The sequence below is a fragment of the Mesoplodon densirostris genome, chromosome 9 (genome assembly GCF_025265405.1).
Source record: "Mesoplodon densirostris isolate mMesDen1 chromosome 9, mMesDen1 primary haplotype, whole genome shotgun sequence".
Classification (NCBI taxonomy): Eukaryota; Metazoa; Chordata; class Mammalia; order Artiodactyla; family Ziphiidae; genus Mesoplodon; species Mesoplodon densirostris.
The window spans coordinates 98,239,568-98,257,792 of record NC_082669.1 but is presented as its reverse complement, the minus strand read 5'-3'; the positions used below and the strand labels follow the sequence as shown (position 1 = coordinate 98,257,792).

At 43.3% G+C, this 18,225-nt stretch overlaps 1 protein-coding gene across 2 annotated transcripts in view; it reads left to right on the top strand.

The window, feature by feature from the left end:
- Positions 1 to 18,225, top strand: part of DGKI (diacylglycerol kinase iota) — a 466,299-nt gene that overhangs the window by 170,562 nt on the left and 277,512 nt on the right. For both annotated transcript variants that reach the window (XM_060107765.1, XM_060107764.1), the window contains exon 3: positions 3,764 to 3,859. In XM_060107765.1, the coding sequence (XP_059963748.1) occupies positions 3,764 to 3,859 (96 nt within the window). The remainder of the gene's footprint in view (positions 1 to 3,763; positions 3,860 to 18,225) is intronic.

Below are 18,225 nucleotides of genomic sequence, written 5' to 3'. Positions count from 1 at the left end.
CATGTTTACTTCTCACAGTTTGTGACTCCAAACTTATGGACAGATAAAAAAAATTATCCTTTCTACTCCTTGGAATTGCATATAACAAGAATGTGATTCATTCACTGATTCTTAATCTCATCTTTTCAGTTCCCCAAATTTATTTATCACCTACTATTTGCCAGGTGCTAAGTTAAGTGCTGGACATTTAATGTCCATATGAAGCTTAGAATCTAGCGTAAGAGGGAAACACGAATCAAATAATCATGCCAATGAATGAATAATTGCCAGTTGGGATAAATGATGGGAAGGAAACATGGTTTTATGAGAGTAACTAACAAAATGACTTCGATTTTGGGGTCAGTGATGGCTTCTTTGAGAAAATAACCCTTGATCTGGTAACCAAAAGGTAAATAGAAATTACCCACATAAGTCAGAATGAAGAAGAATAGGAAGTTTGGATACAGTAAACAGAATATGTGGTCAACAGTCTTTGATGTGGGGACATTTGAACAGAGATCTAAATGAAATGAGAAATGCACAATGCAGGTGTCTCGTGTAAGCAATTTTTAGTCAAGGGAGCAGCAAATTCAATGGACCTGAGATGAGAGCTTCCTTAGTCTGCTTGGGAAATATGAGACCAGTGTAATGGCAGGTCAGCCACTGAGAGGGAGAGAGAGAGAATATGTAGTTGGACAGGGAAACGAGATTGCGGAGAGACAGAAGAGGAAGTCAGAGAGGCTCCCAGGGACGAGGTAAGTGAGGACTTTGCACTCTTCCGAGTACATAGATAGCCGTTGAAGAGTTATGAGCAGATTAGCGATTTGATTAGATTTACTTTTTTTGTTGTTGTTGTTTGGCTGCGTTGGGTCTTCGTTGCTGTGCGCCAGCTTTCTCTAGTTGCGGTGAGAGGGGGCTACTCTTTGTTGCAGTGCGCCGGCTTCTCATTGTGGTGGCTTCTCTTGTTGCAGAGCACAGGCTGTAGGCGCTTGGGCTTCAGTAGCTGTGGCACACGGGCTCAGTAGTTGTGGCTCGTGGTCTCCAGAGCCCAGACTCAGTAGTTGTGGTGCACGGGCTTAGTTGCTCCATGGCATGTGGGATCTTCCTGGATCAGAGATGGAACCTGTGTCCCCTGCACTGGCAGGTGGATTCTTAACCACGGCACCACCAGGGAAGTCCCTGATTAGATTTACATTTTAAGGTAATTATTTTGGTTGCTCCACGGCATGTGGGATCTTCCTGGATCAGAGGTGGAACCCATGTCCCCTGCACTGGCAGGTGGATTCTTAACCACGGTGCCACCAGGGAAGTCCCTGGTTAGATTTACATTTTAAGGTAATTATTTTGGTTGCTCTGTGGAGAACAGACCATGGGGAGACAAGAGTAGAGCAGAGACACCAGTTAGGGGGCTATTGGGAATATTCCAAGCCAGAGATGATGGAGGATTGGGTGGTAACAGTAGATGTGGTGAGAATTAATTGGGTTTCATACACATTTTGAAACTAGAGTCAGTAATATTATTTCTTGAACCCAATTCCTTCAGGCTTTCTTTCTTTTCATCCTGCTGTTGGTACTTTTGTCAAGGTCATCAGTGACTTCACATGTTCACATGGTGAAATCCAGTGGCCAATTCTTCAGCTTTTGACACAGACCTTCTAGGTGCACTTTCTTCCTGGAAACGTTATACTCTTTTTTGTTTTCCTTGTACCCCAGTGGCCACTCCGTCCCAGTCCCCTTTGCTGGATCTTTCCTATATTCCCAAACTCTAAGTATTGGAATGTTCCACAGCTCAGTACTCAGAGCTTTCCATCCACATTCAGTCCTTAGGTTTTTGCATTCAGTTCTCATGGCTTTAGATGCCATCAATTAACGGTTGCCTCCCAAATTATTCATACAGCACATACCTCTTCTTTGAACTTCAGACTCATAAAAAAACTGCCCTCTCAACGTCTCCACTTGAAGGTCTAATAAGCATCTCGGAATTTTACATCCTCAACACTGAACTCATTGCACTGATCATTTCATAATGTATAAAACTATAGAATCACTGTGTTGTACACCTGAAACTAATATATTGAATGTTAATTATAACTCAATGGAAAATAAAATAAAACAAAAATCTGAACTCGACTTACTCCCTAAATCTGCTCTTACTGTAATCTTCTCCCTGAATTTCAGTAAGTGGTATTTCCATTCTTACAGCTGCAAATATTTGCTAAAAACTTCAGACTAGTTAAAGCACACTTTCTGGGAATGGGCTGGTAGCCAGGTGTTCTTCAAAACCCATCAGGTCCTTGTAATGAGCAATTAAATTTGAGAACAAGTGTGCTCGATCCACTGTGGCAGGAAGCCCCCACCTTTTTCTTTCCTTCTTCTCTTACTAATGTCGGGCTTTCTAATCAGATCCCCACTCAGGAGTGAGGTTAGCTCATCCTAGCAGTCCTGCCGTGCCTGAATCCTTATCAGCAAGCTTCTGAGCGCTCGTAGAGGGTCTCCAGTGTGCAGGGGCAATTGGCCTGGCCCAGGGTGGATGAAGCCTGCCAGCCCAGTGAGTTACTGATGTCTCGCAAGTCTCTGACTCCCTGGGCTTGCCTGCTCCTGCCCACCTTACTTGGCTTACCAGGACTTAATTTTGGGCCTGCCTAGATTGGTATTATCGAGGATTTTCGACCTTTTCCCCACTGCAACATTTTATACTTCACTTTTTAAAAGAGTTGGTGGGATTTTTGCTGTAGTAAGTTTCCATAGTATTTGCTGCTATAATTACGTGTTTAGTTTCCATGTTCTCTGCTAGATTTTACTGCACACTAACACAGTGCCTGGCACCAGGTGTGTGGAATGTTTATTGAATGAATTAGAGAATAAAAGAATGAAAAGAGATTTAATTCTATAAATGGTTATAAGTTAAATCTGGATGATAAGTTCCCAGTAGTAGAATATTTTAGTTTGTGGAGCTTGATTTCTTTAGGATACCTGGCAAAGAAATGCCTTTTAATTAACTAATTTATTTATCTTGTTCTCATCCATCATGATCTGAAGACTTTTAGGGTTCCAAACCTACAGCTATTCTCTGTTTGCCACTTGGGGGTATCCCAGCTCCAGCACCTTGCAAAGCCTAGAGTAGGCCTTAGATAACTATTTATCTAAGTATGTGAATATTTTTAGAAGTAGGGAAATCATTCAATTTGAAGAATTTAGAATTGGATGAAGGCCCTATTGAGCTGGTAAAATGTTTGAATTAGTAATTTATTATGCTTTGACTACACAGCGACTTAAAACTAAGTTATAAGAAGCTCCTGGTTTAGAAGTATAATTTATCCATTACTGATATAAATGTATTTTCAAGCAGCCTTTAAAGTACTTTAATACTACTCTCCTCCTCAGCTAATTTGCTGAGAGTCGACTTTTAATAGAATTTTGGTCTCAATTGTCATGAACTCTGCAGTGGGCCTGGATGAATAAGGCCTTAGATTGAATACCTTGAGGGTTTTTTGCCCCTCATTTGTTACATATTTCAAAGATGACCACATCCATGGGTAAACGCATCTTTGGACTTAACATATTAATTATTGCCCAGAGTTTTTCCAAACACCTTTTTCCGTTTCTAGAATTTTGGTAGGACCAATTTCAGCAGTATTTTCAGGGATAAAATGAGAAGCGTTTAGACAATTTGGGTTCACTAACTTTCTTGCATCCAAAATCTAAATTTGAGATCTGCCCCCCTCCACCCCGTCCCTTTATGCCTGAAAAGAAAACTGAAGTCAGGTGGGTCTTTTCCTTTCAGGAAAATGCCGTGAATGGAGAGCACCTGTGGCTGGAGACCAACGTCTCGGGAGACCTGTGCTACCTGGGGGAGGAGAACTGCCAAGTCAGATTTGCAGTGAGTGTGCGCCCGGGACCCCTGTGCTCTGGCCTTCCTGGGGGGAGCCTTGCAGGTAGTTGAGTCTGAAGGCAGTGGGGATCACCACGCCTGAATTTCCAAGGAGAGCTTTGAAAGAGCCTGTCCCTGTGAGACAGCTGGCAGTTTATCAAGTTAGCATGGCTTTTAAGGGGTCAGTTGAATGGTTTTAGGTTTTTTCTTGATTCTGCAGGTCGAACCTTGGGATAAGGTGCTACTTTGTGATGATGAACAGTGTTGGTTTTTGTTAGTGTGTTTGGGGGTGGGGGAGAGGGTGAGTGTGCATGACGGGGATGCTTGCACATGGGGCAGTGTCCTGTGGGGAGAGACCTGTGGGTGGAGGGAGGGTCTCTGTGGGAGAAGGCACTCCTTCGTAGGGGAGCATGTGTGGTGGACGACATTACTGGTGGGTGAAGGTAGAGATGGGTGCAAACACCGGTCTGGTGGTGGATGTAGGCTCACAAATAATTCAGACTAGGCTCCAGATGAGAAAATTCTAGAAACTATATAAGTGATCAACTGTCAACTCCATCAGAGTATAGCTTTTTAAAATTTGCTTTGTCCCTATTTGGAACAGTGTTTAAATGTTAAATCCTCTTTGTGTTCCATGAAAAGAGCATGGTTGCCAGGCTGTAAGTTGGGAGGAACTAAATTTTAGTATTGAGAAAGTGAACTTAAAATTTTTGTGTAGTTTAAAATTATGGGTTCAAAAAGACAGTAATGGGGGCTTCCCTGGTGGCACAGTGGTTGAGAGTCCGCCTGCCAATGAAGGGGACATGGGTTCGTGCCCCGGTCCGGGAGGATCCCACATGCCACGGAGCGGCTGGGCCCATGAGCCATGGCTGCTGAGCCTGCGCGTCCGGAGCCTGTGCTCCGCAACGGGAGAGGCCACAACAGTGAGAGGCCCGCATACGGCAAAAAAAAAAAAAAAAAATAGTAATAATAAAAATAAAATAAAAAAGAGAGTAATGGGAAGCTAACAATAGTAAAGAAGAAAGAAAAGTTGTATTCTTTCTTATTTTGGGGAAATGAGCATCATAATTGACCTAATAATTTTTTTCTTTTTTGTTATGTTTGTTTATAACGTGAAAGAGAGATTTGGGGCAAAATGTAGAACCTAGGAATTGCAAATATATATGTTTCTATGAATAACAAATAACGAAGAAATTGAGTTTCTGCCAACGTCTATAGAAGAATAGCCCCAAGGGACTTTTATTAGGCTGCCTGGAATCACAAAGCTGGGGAGCCAAGATTTTTTAAATTGCATTAGGTGTTTTGATGCCTAGTTTATAGGTTTTGTTTGGAAAACTTTATTAGAGTTTGGAAGACCAGGGTTTGTTTGAGTGAGGGTGGCAATAGTTAAATGTCAGTTAAAGACTCAGTTGTACAGGCTCTCAATTTAAAGTCAGGAAACTTGGATTTGAATCTCAGTGTTATCACTGACTGTGTGACATTGAGAACTCCTGACCTTTGGGTGTTGGCCACCTTCAAGGTAGAAAAATGGAGGAGGATTAAATTAATTTTGCTTCCGATTCAGATCTGTACTTCGTTGTTTGCATTTCTTTTAATCTGGTTGTAAATTCAGTTGATTTAAATATCATTTCAACTGTATGCATATGTATTTTTGATTAAAGTATAATTGCATGAAATTTGATTAAATTAACCAAAACCAAGAGAAGCTCAGCTGATTAGACTAAAATGCTATAAATGATGAATTAACATTTGGATCTTAGTTAATTGTGTAAACACTGGTCTTGATAATATAAAATGGAAAAAATGAAAGCCACTCCTTCTTGTGTACATACTTTTGAACTATTATCCACTGATGCTGCTGTCAACTGATGGACTGTAATTTGTTATGGAGTTCTACCTTATTTCCAGATTACTCTCTTTGATCCTTTTCTGACGCTCTTTTAGGGTCAGCCACATGGTACCTCTCTTGGCAAAAATATGAACAGGTACCTACATCTGCCTTAAAGCTTGTATCAGTAAATAGCATTGCTGCCCACTAATTGATTCTAACTCGGTCACTATTACCTCTATGCCAGGAAAAGTAGCAAAAAAAGGAAATATTAGGGAGATGTAAGGAGGTAATAGAATTACGAAAATTTCTAGTGTTCTTTTGAATCTTCCTCATAATTTCATCCCAAATACTTGGCTTTCTTAACTCACTTTACAAAGTGTCTGGAGGATGAAGGTCTCTCCTCCAAAAAACATGGATTAAATGAAGGCATAAAGTGGTGAGGAAGCTGAAGACCTAACTGTGTTTCCTCATTATAAGTTCCTGAAGGCTCAGTTTCTTTACCTGTAAAGTGGGAGGAATGTTGTTTTGAGGGTTAGATGAGATAATGCATTGAAAGGACTTACTTGCCCCAGCCATGGGCATAATGAATTAATAGGGGGCAGGGGGGACCCAGAAAGGACAAGAGCAGACAATTCACAAAAGAACTACCGGTGGCCAATATATGTATGAAAAATATAAACAAAAGCACTCGAATTAAAACAGCTATGAGGAGTCAACGTCATGTGCCTGTTAAAGATTTATAAAATGGTAATACCTGCTGGCTAGTTTAGATCAAAATTGGTATTCTCATTGTCAGCTGGTGGGAGTGTAAGTTGATACACTTCACAAAATTATCAATGTGTAGTAAAAGCGTTAGAAATCTAGCTCACTCTCTCCACTTCATTCTGGCATCACGTTTTGGGAAGGACACTGGCAAAGGGAAGACCCAGGAGAGTGTGCTAAACTTGGTTCAGGGTGGGGAACTTTGTAGTAGAAGGAAGAGTGAAATAACCTGGGTTGCAAAAGAGTATTAATGAGAGAAAGGAGAAATGACATCTTCCAGCATTAGAAGAGCTGCCATGAAGAAAAGGAAAGTATCTTTTTTTAATTTAATTTTTTATTTTATATTGGAATATAGTTGATTTACAATGTTGTGTTAGTTTCAGGTGTACAGCAAAGTGATTCATTTATACATATATATGTATCTATTCTTTTTTGGATTCTTTTCCCATATAGGGTATTACAGAATATTGAGTAGAGTTCCCTGCGCTATACAGTAGGTCCTTGTTGATTATCTATTTTATATATAGTAGTGTGTGTATGTTAATCCGAAACTCCTAATTTATCCCACCTTGCCATGTTTCCCCTTTGGTGCCCATAAGTTTGTTTTCAAAGTCTGTAAATCTGTTTCTGTTTTGTAAATAAGTTCATTTGTATCATTTTCTTTCTAGATTCCACATATAAGTGATATCATATGATATTTGTCTTTGTCTGACTTACTTCACTTAGTATGATAATCTCTAGATCCAACCATGTTGCTGCAAATGGCATTATTTCATTCTTTTTTATGGCTGAGTAATATTCCATTGTATGTGTGTGTGTGTGTGTATGTGTATATATATATACACCACATCTACTTTATCCATTCCTCTGTCGATGGACATGTAGGTTGCTTCCCTGTCTTGGCTATTGTAAATAGTGCTGCAATGAACATTGGAAAGAAAAGGGAGGTGTCTTGCTCTCCCCTGTTAGGAAGGTAGAACTAAGTTCTAGATAGAGAATCCACTGACTCTAACAGTTGATCTTACACTTTGGTCTAATAGATGTCACCTGGAAAACCTGTTAACAATGTAGATTACTTTTTAAATCCTTGCTCCAAATGCTGATTCAGTAAGTCTGGAGTTAGATTTGGGAACCTGTGATTTTTAACAATCGCCTCAAATAATCATGGTACAGATGGTCCACAAACTTAACTTTGACAAATACTGTATTCTAAGGAAGAACTTTAACGATCAGAGCTCGGACACCCAACAGGGGAACAAGGTACCTGGAGAGATGGGCTCAAAGGAAGTGTTTATGAATAAGTTGGGTGGCCATCTTTCAAGGATGCCAAAGGGGGGTGCACCTCTGCTTTGGGTAAGAGGTTAGGCAAGGAGATCACCAAGACAGCCTCCAGTTTAAATGTTTTATTTGCAGCTTTCTTAGTATTGAACACAGTTTCGTAAGAAAAAAAAAAGCTTATGTAAATAGATGATATATTCTCATTTCTTTAAAGAATCACCTTTGAAGAAAGCCAACCTGTTGGGTTTGGGACCAGATTACCATAACCGGGTGCTACCTGCTGGCTTCTAAACAAGATGCAGGCAGAGTGCTTGGAGGAGGAGTGACTCCATCACTGAAGAGGTGCCTTTCACTCCTTCCTCTATTTTAGCAAAGCAAATGTCACGGGTGGAAGTTAAGAGAAGCGAGAAGGGAGAAATCAGTGTGGGTTGAGTAGACAGAGGCGGCTTTGTGGAAATGGGGCTTGAACGCAGTATTGAAAGATGGGTTAGATTTATGTAAGTAGAGTGGGGAAAGGAAACCTTTACAGGCAGGGAGAGGAACATGGGCAAACTCAGAGGCAGTAATAAGCTTTTTACGAGGGAGAAGACAATCACGAGACAGGCATGAGCACACCAAAGGGCATGCGTTAGGTAAGAATGGACATAAGGACGGATGGGGGTGTGTGTGTGTCTGTTTTCTCAACTGAAACTCAGGGTGCATGTTATAAATGTCTGTGTGCTTATAAAGCATGACCATATTGTCTAAACCAGGACAGATTTGAGGGTGAAAATGGCTTCTGTGAAACCATCACAACGTATGGGGACAGTGCAATAGTCTATTTAAAACCAAAGCCAGCCTGCAAATTCAGGACCTCCTGCTGGCAGACATGGATGGACATTTGGGGGCTGATATTGGAAGGCGTTGCAAGGACGGCAGTGACGACATAGAACATGAAGACTGTTGTAGGAGAGCTTGCTCCAAAGTCTCAGGGCTGAACCAGATGACCTTTACAGGTCTTCCTCTTGTATATTCTCCAGTGGAAACATTTAACACTGCAGAATGTCTGTGAATAGATATTTAATGGGATTAAAGTTGTTCCCAAACCAGTGGCAGTCCCCAAGTTAGTAACTGTTTCTTTTTCTGGTCTGGAGAGAAGAAAGGGATGCAAAAGTAATGAAATTGGAGTAGAAAGATCACTGTTTTCCATCATGATTATGGGGGGGAAACAGATAAAATTCCAGCTAGGAACACTTTTGTTTCATGATATTTATTTGTTTGTTTGTTTGTTTGTATTATTTTTTTTTGCGGGACACAGGCCTCTCACTGTAGTGGCCTCTCCCGTTGCGGAGCACAGGCTCCGGACGCGCAGGCTCAGTGGCCATGGCCCAGGGGCCCAGCCGCTCCACGGCACGTGGGATCTTGCCGGACCGGGGCACGAACCCGTGTCCCCTGCATTGGCAGGCGGACTCTCAACCACTGCGCCACCAGGGAAGCCCCGTGATATTTATTTTGATGGACATTTCTTCATTCATTTATTCTACAAGTGTTTACGGGCTGGGTACTCAGTACCAGAAACTTCAGACCGAATTGAGAGTGACAGGTGACAGTTAATTGTAATTGACAACGTCATGGCTCATAGCGCGTACACTGCTCATGCCTGTCTCATGATTGTCTTCTCCCTCGTACAAAGCTTATTCCTGCCTCTGAGTTCGCCCATGTTCCCCTCCCTGCCTGTAAAGGTTTCCTTTCCCCACTCTACTTACGTAAATCTAACTCATCTTTCAATACTGCGTTCAAGCCCCATTTCCACAAAGCCGCCTCTGTCTACTCAACCCACACTGATTTCTCCCTTCTCCCTTCTCTTAACTTCCACCCGTGACGTTTGCTTTGCTGAAATAGAGCAAGGAGTGAAAAGCACCTCTTCAGTGATGGAGTCACTCCTCCTCCAACATCACTCGTCTGATAACATCACAGTGGGTGCACTCTGTAGAAATCGTTCTGGTGGCTGATGGGATATACAAAGGTGTTAGCAAAATACGTATTTGTTCCCAAAGAAACTCATGCCTCCCCTGAGAATCCATAGAGCACATACCTGTGCACACCAATTTTTACACTTAAAAGACACTGCCTACGTCACTATGTAGAGGTACAAACAACCGTGGTCACACCTGCCCAGAGACACGTAGACACAGAAAGGCCACATGGGTGGTGGGAAGGAAGGGGACTCTGAGTGAGACAGACCTGAACTTGAAAACCTGTTGTTCCATCTAGTTACTCACTGAATTTTGGGCGTATCATTTTGCCTCTTTTTGCCCCCATTTCCTGATTTACTGTATTGTTATTAAGATTGATCTCAGTGATTCTTTTTTAATTATTTTTATTTTTATTAAAAAGTTTTTTTTTAATTTTAACATCTTTAGACCTCAGTGATTCTTATTCCTGGATGAGCATTGTAGTGACTTCTGAAGCTTTATTTCAACTTTATTTTTTTAAATGGTTGGTTCCTAGCCTGGATCGACCACATCAGAATCTCTGGGGAGTGGGACCAGGCATGAATATGTTAAAAACAAGCAAACTCTACAGAAGACATACGTGCTGTCACACATAGTGGGTAGGGAGCCACTGATCTACTTCACAGAGAGAGCGTCAGAACCAAATGAAGTGGCCTGGTCCCTGCATCTGGTGTACAGTGGCTGTTATGCCATAAATCGTGTACCCCCCAAATCTGCTGAGGTCCTAACCCCCATGATCCCAGAATGTGACCTTATTTGAAAATTGGGTTGTTGCAGATGTCATGAGTTAAGATGAGGTCATACTGCAGTAGGTGGGACCTCATGCACTTTGACAAGCGTCCTTATAAGAAGAGGAGAGGACACACAACGGTAGACAGGGAAGAAGGCCATGTAATGACGGAGGCAGAGATTGGAGTGATACAGCTGCAAGCCAAGGATCGCAGGCTATTACCAGAAGCTAAGAGGGAGGCGTGGACAGATTCGCCCTCAGAGGTGTGCCAACCCTATGCACACCATGACGACAGGTTTCTAGCCTCCAGGGCTATGAGAGAATTCACATTTCTGTTGCTTTACGCTGCCCAGGCTGTGGTACTTGGTTAGGGCAGCCCTAGGAAACAAAGACAGAAGATATTCTGTTAAGGTGAGTTACCTTACCTGGCCACGCAGATGCCTGCACACGGCTCTCAGATGCACTCACACAGGTACATTTAAATCAGGCTTGATTGAGGATTTCAGTTGAGAAGTATGTGGCTTTCTGGATACGTGAGCAGACAGACAGGTAGGTGCCAGAAGCTGAGAACTACAGGAATAGAGTAGGTAGAAAGGTGAGGGAGACCGCATAGGTTGGGTAAGAGAAAACAGGAGCTGTCAGACTGCAGAATGATGTTACCAGTTATATCTTCTCTATTTTTAAATGTACTTCAGTCACCTTCTTTTTGTGGGTAGGCTAATGGGTACTGTTTTGCTTTTGTTATCGTTTTGTTTGTGTGTTTTACTTTACTCTTGTCCTTGTGGGTCATGTTTGGCAAAAATGGCCAAACCCACCTGTAACACCTGACCTTAATTCTAAGGTGTCTTCCAATACTGTTCAGCGCTTAACAAATATAGTTTTACTAAGTCAATGAATGAATTGCATTAGGGCGGTCAGGTGAGATGGGGAGGTGGGGAGTGGAGAGTGAGGGGCTACTCAGACCCAGTGATAAATAGGTCTGGATAGAAATCCTAGCTCTGCCCTGCTGCCCTGAGTCTCAGGTTGCTCTGTAACATGGTGATGATTATATCTGCTCTTCAGGATGGGCAGGAGGATTAAAGTAGTTGACACATGTTAATATCCTCCCTCCTTCTCTCCTATCCCTGCTTATATTTCAATGTCATTAAGTTGAATGAGCTAATTAGTAGTTTGGTTGGACTTTGGTTTCAACAAGCCCTTCTGTTTGGGATGCCCCGACACTGAGACTCTTACACTTTTCCTGTCATTTCTCTGCTGTGTGTAATGTGCATAGTCTCCCTAGGTCATGGGTGGGACCAGCTGAGCGTGACAAATCAAAGTAACTCATTCTGGAAAACATCTCACAGGCTGTGTCTTCTTACTGTTGGGTCAGAAGCCTCTTCCTTGTAATCGGGCATCACGGCATCTGCTCGAAAGGATGCTGGCTACGTCCCTGGGTTTTGGAAGAAACTTGTAAGAAGAGTACAAGGGCAGTAGCTCTCTGCCCTATTTGAAGGAAACTTTCAGCTTTCTGTTGTTTTAAAAAAAGAAGAAAGATGGCGAACCTGGTGACAGCCCTGTCTATTTCATCTCTAGAAGATGCGAGCACTGGACAGTGGCCCATGCAGTTGCTGATTTGTGGGCATCTGTGCACTGTGAGCGAGATGAGAGAGTCGGTCCCCAGCACAGGTGGCTGGGGACCTCTGACTGTCTGTGCGTTCGGATCTGGTGGGTAGACACCCCAGAGCACCAACACTGGACGCAAGCCTCAGACTGCGCTGGGACCCACCCCCCACACATACACACTCCCGCTTGCTGCCCCTGGTCTTCCAGCACGGCAGACTGACACTCCGCAGCTCCAGATGGCGGCCGGGCTCGCAGAGGGAGCTGTGAGTGTGGCAGCAAAGCCCAGAAGCCTAAGCCAGCCTTCCAAGCTGTTTGGGTGCCAGCCGTGAAGATGCCATCTCCGCGGCGCTTCTAAGGCCGCTCTCTACCCGAGGTGCCTCCCACCACCAAGATATTGAGGAGCTCATGAATCCAGATGACTCGGGGAGAGCAGAGCCATCAGCAAAAATAGCTTTGAAAAAGCATCTGCTCAGACAGACTCTCTGCTCCTGACCCCCGAGCCAGTGGATGTGAGTGGAGGAAGGGGGTGGGGTGTTTCTGTGTGTGCAAGGGGTGTTGCCCATATGTGTCTGGCCAGATGGTCAGGAATGTCCATGAGATCGTCCAAGTGCACACACAGGACTGGGTCTAGCATGGGGCAGGCCCTCAGGTAGCCATTGTTATTATGACAGCTAACGTTATCATTGTAATTATTTGGCTTAGAGCATTATCCGTGTGCTTGAGGAGCTTGTAATACTGACCCTGCCCGCTTCGTGCACTAGAGAGAGTGATAAGATACGGAGCCCAGGGGACTGCAGGGCTCTGCCACTCTGCTAGGTGACCCGGCATCAGCAGTACCATTGTCTATTTGCACAGTCTGCTTTCAGAAAAATAAAATCGTGTTCTAGAGAGCACTGAACTCCTGTAAAAGCAATATGGAATATTCTTCCTTAAAAATGGCTTGTGATGGAATAAGTTTAGAAAACACTGAACACCTCTGATAATCAAACATGTATTCCGAAGCTCCAAGAAAGGCATTAGGGATGCAGGATTTGCTCTCTGTTTGCTTGGGGGAAGGGATGATTGTTGAAAACCCATTATTTTCCCCCACAGAACACCCGTTGTCATCTCGTGAGATCTCAGTATTCAGTGGGAAACTATCTGAGAAATATCCACGCAATGCAGTTTTCCTCTTGTCAATGTTGGTCAGTAACAACGACCCTTTGGGGTGGTCATTGGGGCAGTTTACTCCCACTTAAAGGAAACACAAGTCAGAGAGACTCAATCACTGTGGTGGGGCTTCTTCACTCTTCTGTCTCTTTATGCAGTTCTTTTGCCTTTGTTTTAAACTTTCATTAAGCCGTCTGTCTGTCTGTCTGTCTTATTTTATTTTTAGAGCTTGAGCCTCTGAGAATGGTTGTCATCTCTTCTGCAACGATACTTTTAGATTGAGGCTGCATTTGTGTGTTTGTATGTGGGTGTGTGCTTGTGTGGAGCGGGTCTCTTCTTATTTAATATGGGTACGGTTCTGTCACTTAATAGAGATAGTTTGCATGGGATTCAGTGTAGGGTTTACATATCGCCTAGGCAATGCCCAGGTGTATAGAAGGGCTTTCCCTTCTTCTAGTGTCTCCCAGTGCCGGGCACCCAGAACAACAGATTCTAACCAACGTTGTTATTGCTCAGAGGCCCCAATCTCGGCTGAAGCATCGTTTACTTTAGCAGTTACCCAGAACTACTATTGACCCCAAGGTTGATATTGTCTGTTTTTTAGGAGATTTTTCTTGTTGTTTTTCTTACCTCATATGCCAGGCAGATACAGATGGCAGAAGGTAATGTTTTAAAGACAGAAGGAAATGGCAAAGCCTGCTTTGATGTCTTCATTCAAGGTGGTGTGTGGGCTCTGGAATCAAGTGACCCGGCTTTGAATCCAGGCTCTGGGATTTTCTAGTTGTGTGACATGCATCATTGTTTTAACCTCTTTAAGCCTCAGTTTCATATCTGTAAAATGTCGGTAATACCTGCTGCTTATGGTTGTTGGAAACTTCAATGAGATAGAGCACGTATAGCAGTGAACCACATGGCCAGACGCAAGCACTCAATAAAAATTGGTTACTCGGGTCATTCCTCCTTGAGTCAAAGTGGTTCCAGAGGATGGTCAGAAACTGAAACCCAACAGGCAGTGCCAGGGTATTAACTTTGGAGGGCCTTGTAATCATGCCCCTCTCTCTCACCGAGTAAAAGAGAGGGTGAAACAGCCAGCCCAGCTGTGCCCCTTCTCCATTCTCTCAGTCTTTTCTAGTGCACATCACTTTCTAACCTTTAAAAAAAAATCACTTGTCTGTCTGTATCCCTATCAGAACATAAGCTCCGTTTAGCTCGGGACGCTGCCTGTCTTGTGCCCTCCTGGATCCTCAGCCCTGAGAACAGTGACTGCCCTGAGGAGTTATCCTGCCCTTTTCCACAGAACGAATGAATGAGTTCAGTGATGTGATTCTTTTTTTTTTTTTTTTTTTTTTTTTTTGCGGTACGCGGGGCTCTCACTGTTGTGGCCTCTCCCGTTGCGGAGCACAGGCTCTGGACACACAGGCTCAGCGACCATGGCTCACGGGCCCAGCCGCTCCGCAGCATGTGGGATCTTCCCGGACCGGGGCACGAAACCGTGTCCCCTGCATCAGCAGGCGGACTCTCAACCACTGCGCCACCAGGGAAGCCCAGTGATGTGATTCTTGAAAGACACGCACACAGACACCTGTCACCAGATCAACCCTGCCATTTAAGTATCATTACACTTAGAATCCAGGGCGTTTGAATTTCTGCCTTATTTTTAAGGCTCTTCACAGGGAGATTCCACATTCACTACTACAGGCTATTGCGGGGTTATAAGTCCTGTTTAGCCTGTGTCATGCCCTTCTTATTTGATTCTCATGGAGGAGAGAGACTGCTGTTGACCATTCTTGGCACAGGTGGTCATGGTAGGGTTGTCGTAAGTCCATCCCCTTGGGGCTGCCATGAGACTAGATCGTCTAAAGCAGCCATGTCGAACATCATGGTTACCTAGCTTTATCAGTCCTGCTCCCCAAATCTGTCACTAGTAAAATGAGAGGAAAGTAGTAAGATGTAATAGAAGGAGATGGCTTTGAGTCAGAAGGACCTACGTTCTACTCCTGGCCAGTCTGTCTTGGGCAAGTTGGTCAATCTCATAGGGTCTCAGCTCCTTATCTACAAAGCAGGTGAATGGTACCCAGTTGGCATGGTTGAAGTGAGCTGTATCTCTAGTGCACATAATGTATATATTATACTGCTAGCCTCCTGGTAAATATTCTGTCTGTGGTAATGATGTCCTCATTGAAAAATGGTACCAGTAGTTGTATGTATGTGAGTGAAAACCACATGGCCAATTGGAGATACAGTGTTGGGTGAACTATGATTGAAATGGTGGTCTTCTTGGGCCAGATTGGCTGAAAGACTTTGACTTAATTGTGTCATCAGCAGCTTGGGATGTTTGAAATGGCAGTGAAAGGATAGGTAATTTACCATGGTTTGATATGGCTTCTTAAGTAGACACAATTTTCCAGATTAAAGCAAATGTCTCTAAATCATTGCTTAGAGATCTTAAGCTGTGAACTTTAAAAAACCAACTTTATCTGTTTCCACAAAGTAAACTCATAATGAGAACATATTAGGATTCATGCTGCAAGTAAGATGGCATATACGGTGCTATCACACTAGCAAGTATTAAAAGGCAAACTTTGGTTGGTGTTTTCTAGTTTACATTCAGCTTCAGATCTCTGCTATGCCCTTGATATGCTACCTTGGAACTAGACAATTCAGACAATGTTGAGACATCATTTCCTGTTGTCTCTATTATGACTTCTGTGATATGACCAGCCCACCCTCACTCATACCTATCTGCTGGAAAATTGGGAATACACATGTGTTCGTGTGTGTAGGGCTCTAATTGTGTGAATATCTATTTATTAGTGCCTGTATACTTGTAATCATATTTATGTACATTTTTTGTACATATGGAAACACTTCAGTTAACCTACAATAAGATACATGGAAGCTTTGATCTGAGATAACTTTGAAGAAACTATAAACATTGAACAGGGAGCAGCCATAAAAGCAGCTGAAAAGAACCAAAGCAGGAAGATAGCACATGATAAAGTTAAAGCTGTTGTCTGGCCATGGTCAGACCCGCTGACACCAAAGCTGAGAAGCACAGAGGAAACAAATGGGAAAAAATAAATGAGGAAAAGACAAGCAGGCAGAAGAAAATACACAGTGAAACAAGAGAGGAGCGTAACAAAGTACAGAGACAGTCAGTAATAGTAGTCATGGACATATGGCATGTGCTTGGGTAAAATGAGAACCAGCAGTGGGAAATAGAATTATGGATTTCTGAAGAGTTCTTGAGGTTCATTCGTCTGAAACCCTTTATTCATGCATCATGGCCATGCAGGAGCGGGCAGAAGGAATGCCTAACCAGGGCGGCAATCTTGGACCAGTCAATGAGGGGCACTCGCAGCTTCTCACATCCTGGCTCTGGAGGCAGCCGTGTGTTAGTATCTTGCCATTAAACTTGTACCAGCCAATAGAGATTTAGCAGGCCAGTCATCATCCTTTTCATAAGTAACAGCTGCAATGTATATTTGGTTTATGTCTCAATAACTGTACCTGAATTTTATGTAGATGTACAAAAGATAGTAGCTGTGTACGCCCGTTACCCAATCAAGTCCCAAGAGGTGGACATCTCCTAAGAGTCCTGTGGTAGTTTCCTGTTGAAGCCCATTAGAGAAGCCTTGTACCTATCTCTTTCTTCTCATTTAAAAAATGTGCTAAAGTCACTGATATAAGCCACTTTTGAATCACTCTTAAAGAGAATGATTTGGTACGAATTTCAGTGTAAGGGTAAACTACTGAGATACAGGCATGCACCTTTTTTCCCCTCTTAAAATGAACCTGTGCCATTCTGACCACCACTGCTTCCAATCCTAATCCCGTGGTCAAAACACAGTGAGGTGTCATTCTTTATAACCAGCCATCAACTTTAGCTTTGAATTAACACGATAGCTACTCATTTGGTTCTTCCTGAATTGTTTCTCCTGTGAGCCCTGATGGGCTGCTTTTCAGGATGAGGCAAGGTTCCCATGGGTTGTTCTGGTTCTCATATTCAGCTCACAAAGTCCTTTCCCTTCCCACAGCTTTCTGCTCTAAGATTTCTTTTTGTTCTCTTCAGATGAAAAATATAAAATGTACTGGCTGTTGGGGACATAGAAAGCTTTTATCCGTGTCCAAACAATGATGAACAGTGGCACTTTTCTCCTTCTCTCTGTGTCTCTAGGGAAGTTGTGGAGTAGACCCTTCTGTGCCTTAGCTCGGGTGGACCCTGCCTACCCCAGATACATGGGCACATCTGTGGTTCCTCAGGGGAGGTGTCTCTGGAAGCATAAACACTTCATATGCAGAGTGCTTCAGATAATGTGTTCCTTAGAACAGAGCAATCAAAGCTGTTTGAAGAGCAGGTTAAGTGAGTTTTATTGCAGTACTTCGGAGGCAATGCCGACCATAACACAGCACGAGAGTGCGGTAGGTGTAGCCAGCTGGTGTGCACACAATCAGCAAGCTGACCGCGGAGTAGGAGTGAAGCCGTTCTTGGCTATATCAGTTATTCTCCTGAAAGACATGAGGCCCAGGTGTGAGAAATCTGTGTTCACCTTTCTGGAGACCTGCGTACGATGGAAAGAGGGCCGTGCTCCGTCAGTTCATCGCTCTTGCTTCTCTGCCTTGCTTTCTGTTCCATTCTCATCACTCCAGTTCAGGCGCTCATTGCCTGATATGTGAATTTCCACTGTGAACTCTCATGACTTAAAATCTTTTTTTTTAATTGAAGTATAGTTGGTTTACAATGTTGTGTTAGTTTCAGGTGCACAGCAAAGTGATTCAGTTATATATATCGATATATTCTTTTTCAGTCTTTTCCATTACAGGTTATTAGGAGATATTGAATATTGTTCCCTGTGCTCTACAGTAGGTTCTTGTTGTTCATTACTTAATCCCTGTGTGACCTGGCCTGCCGTCATGGTCTGGCCTCATCTCCGCCTAGATCACTCCACTCCAGGGACCCTGGCTCCTGGTCACTCTGCAAACATCCCGCAGTCCTCATGCCTCTGGGCTGTGCACTTGCTGTTCC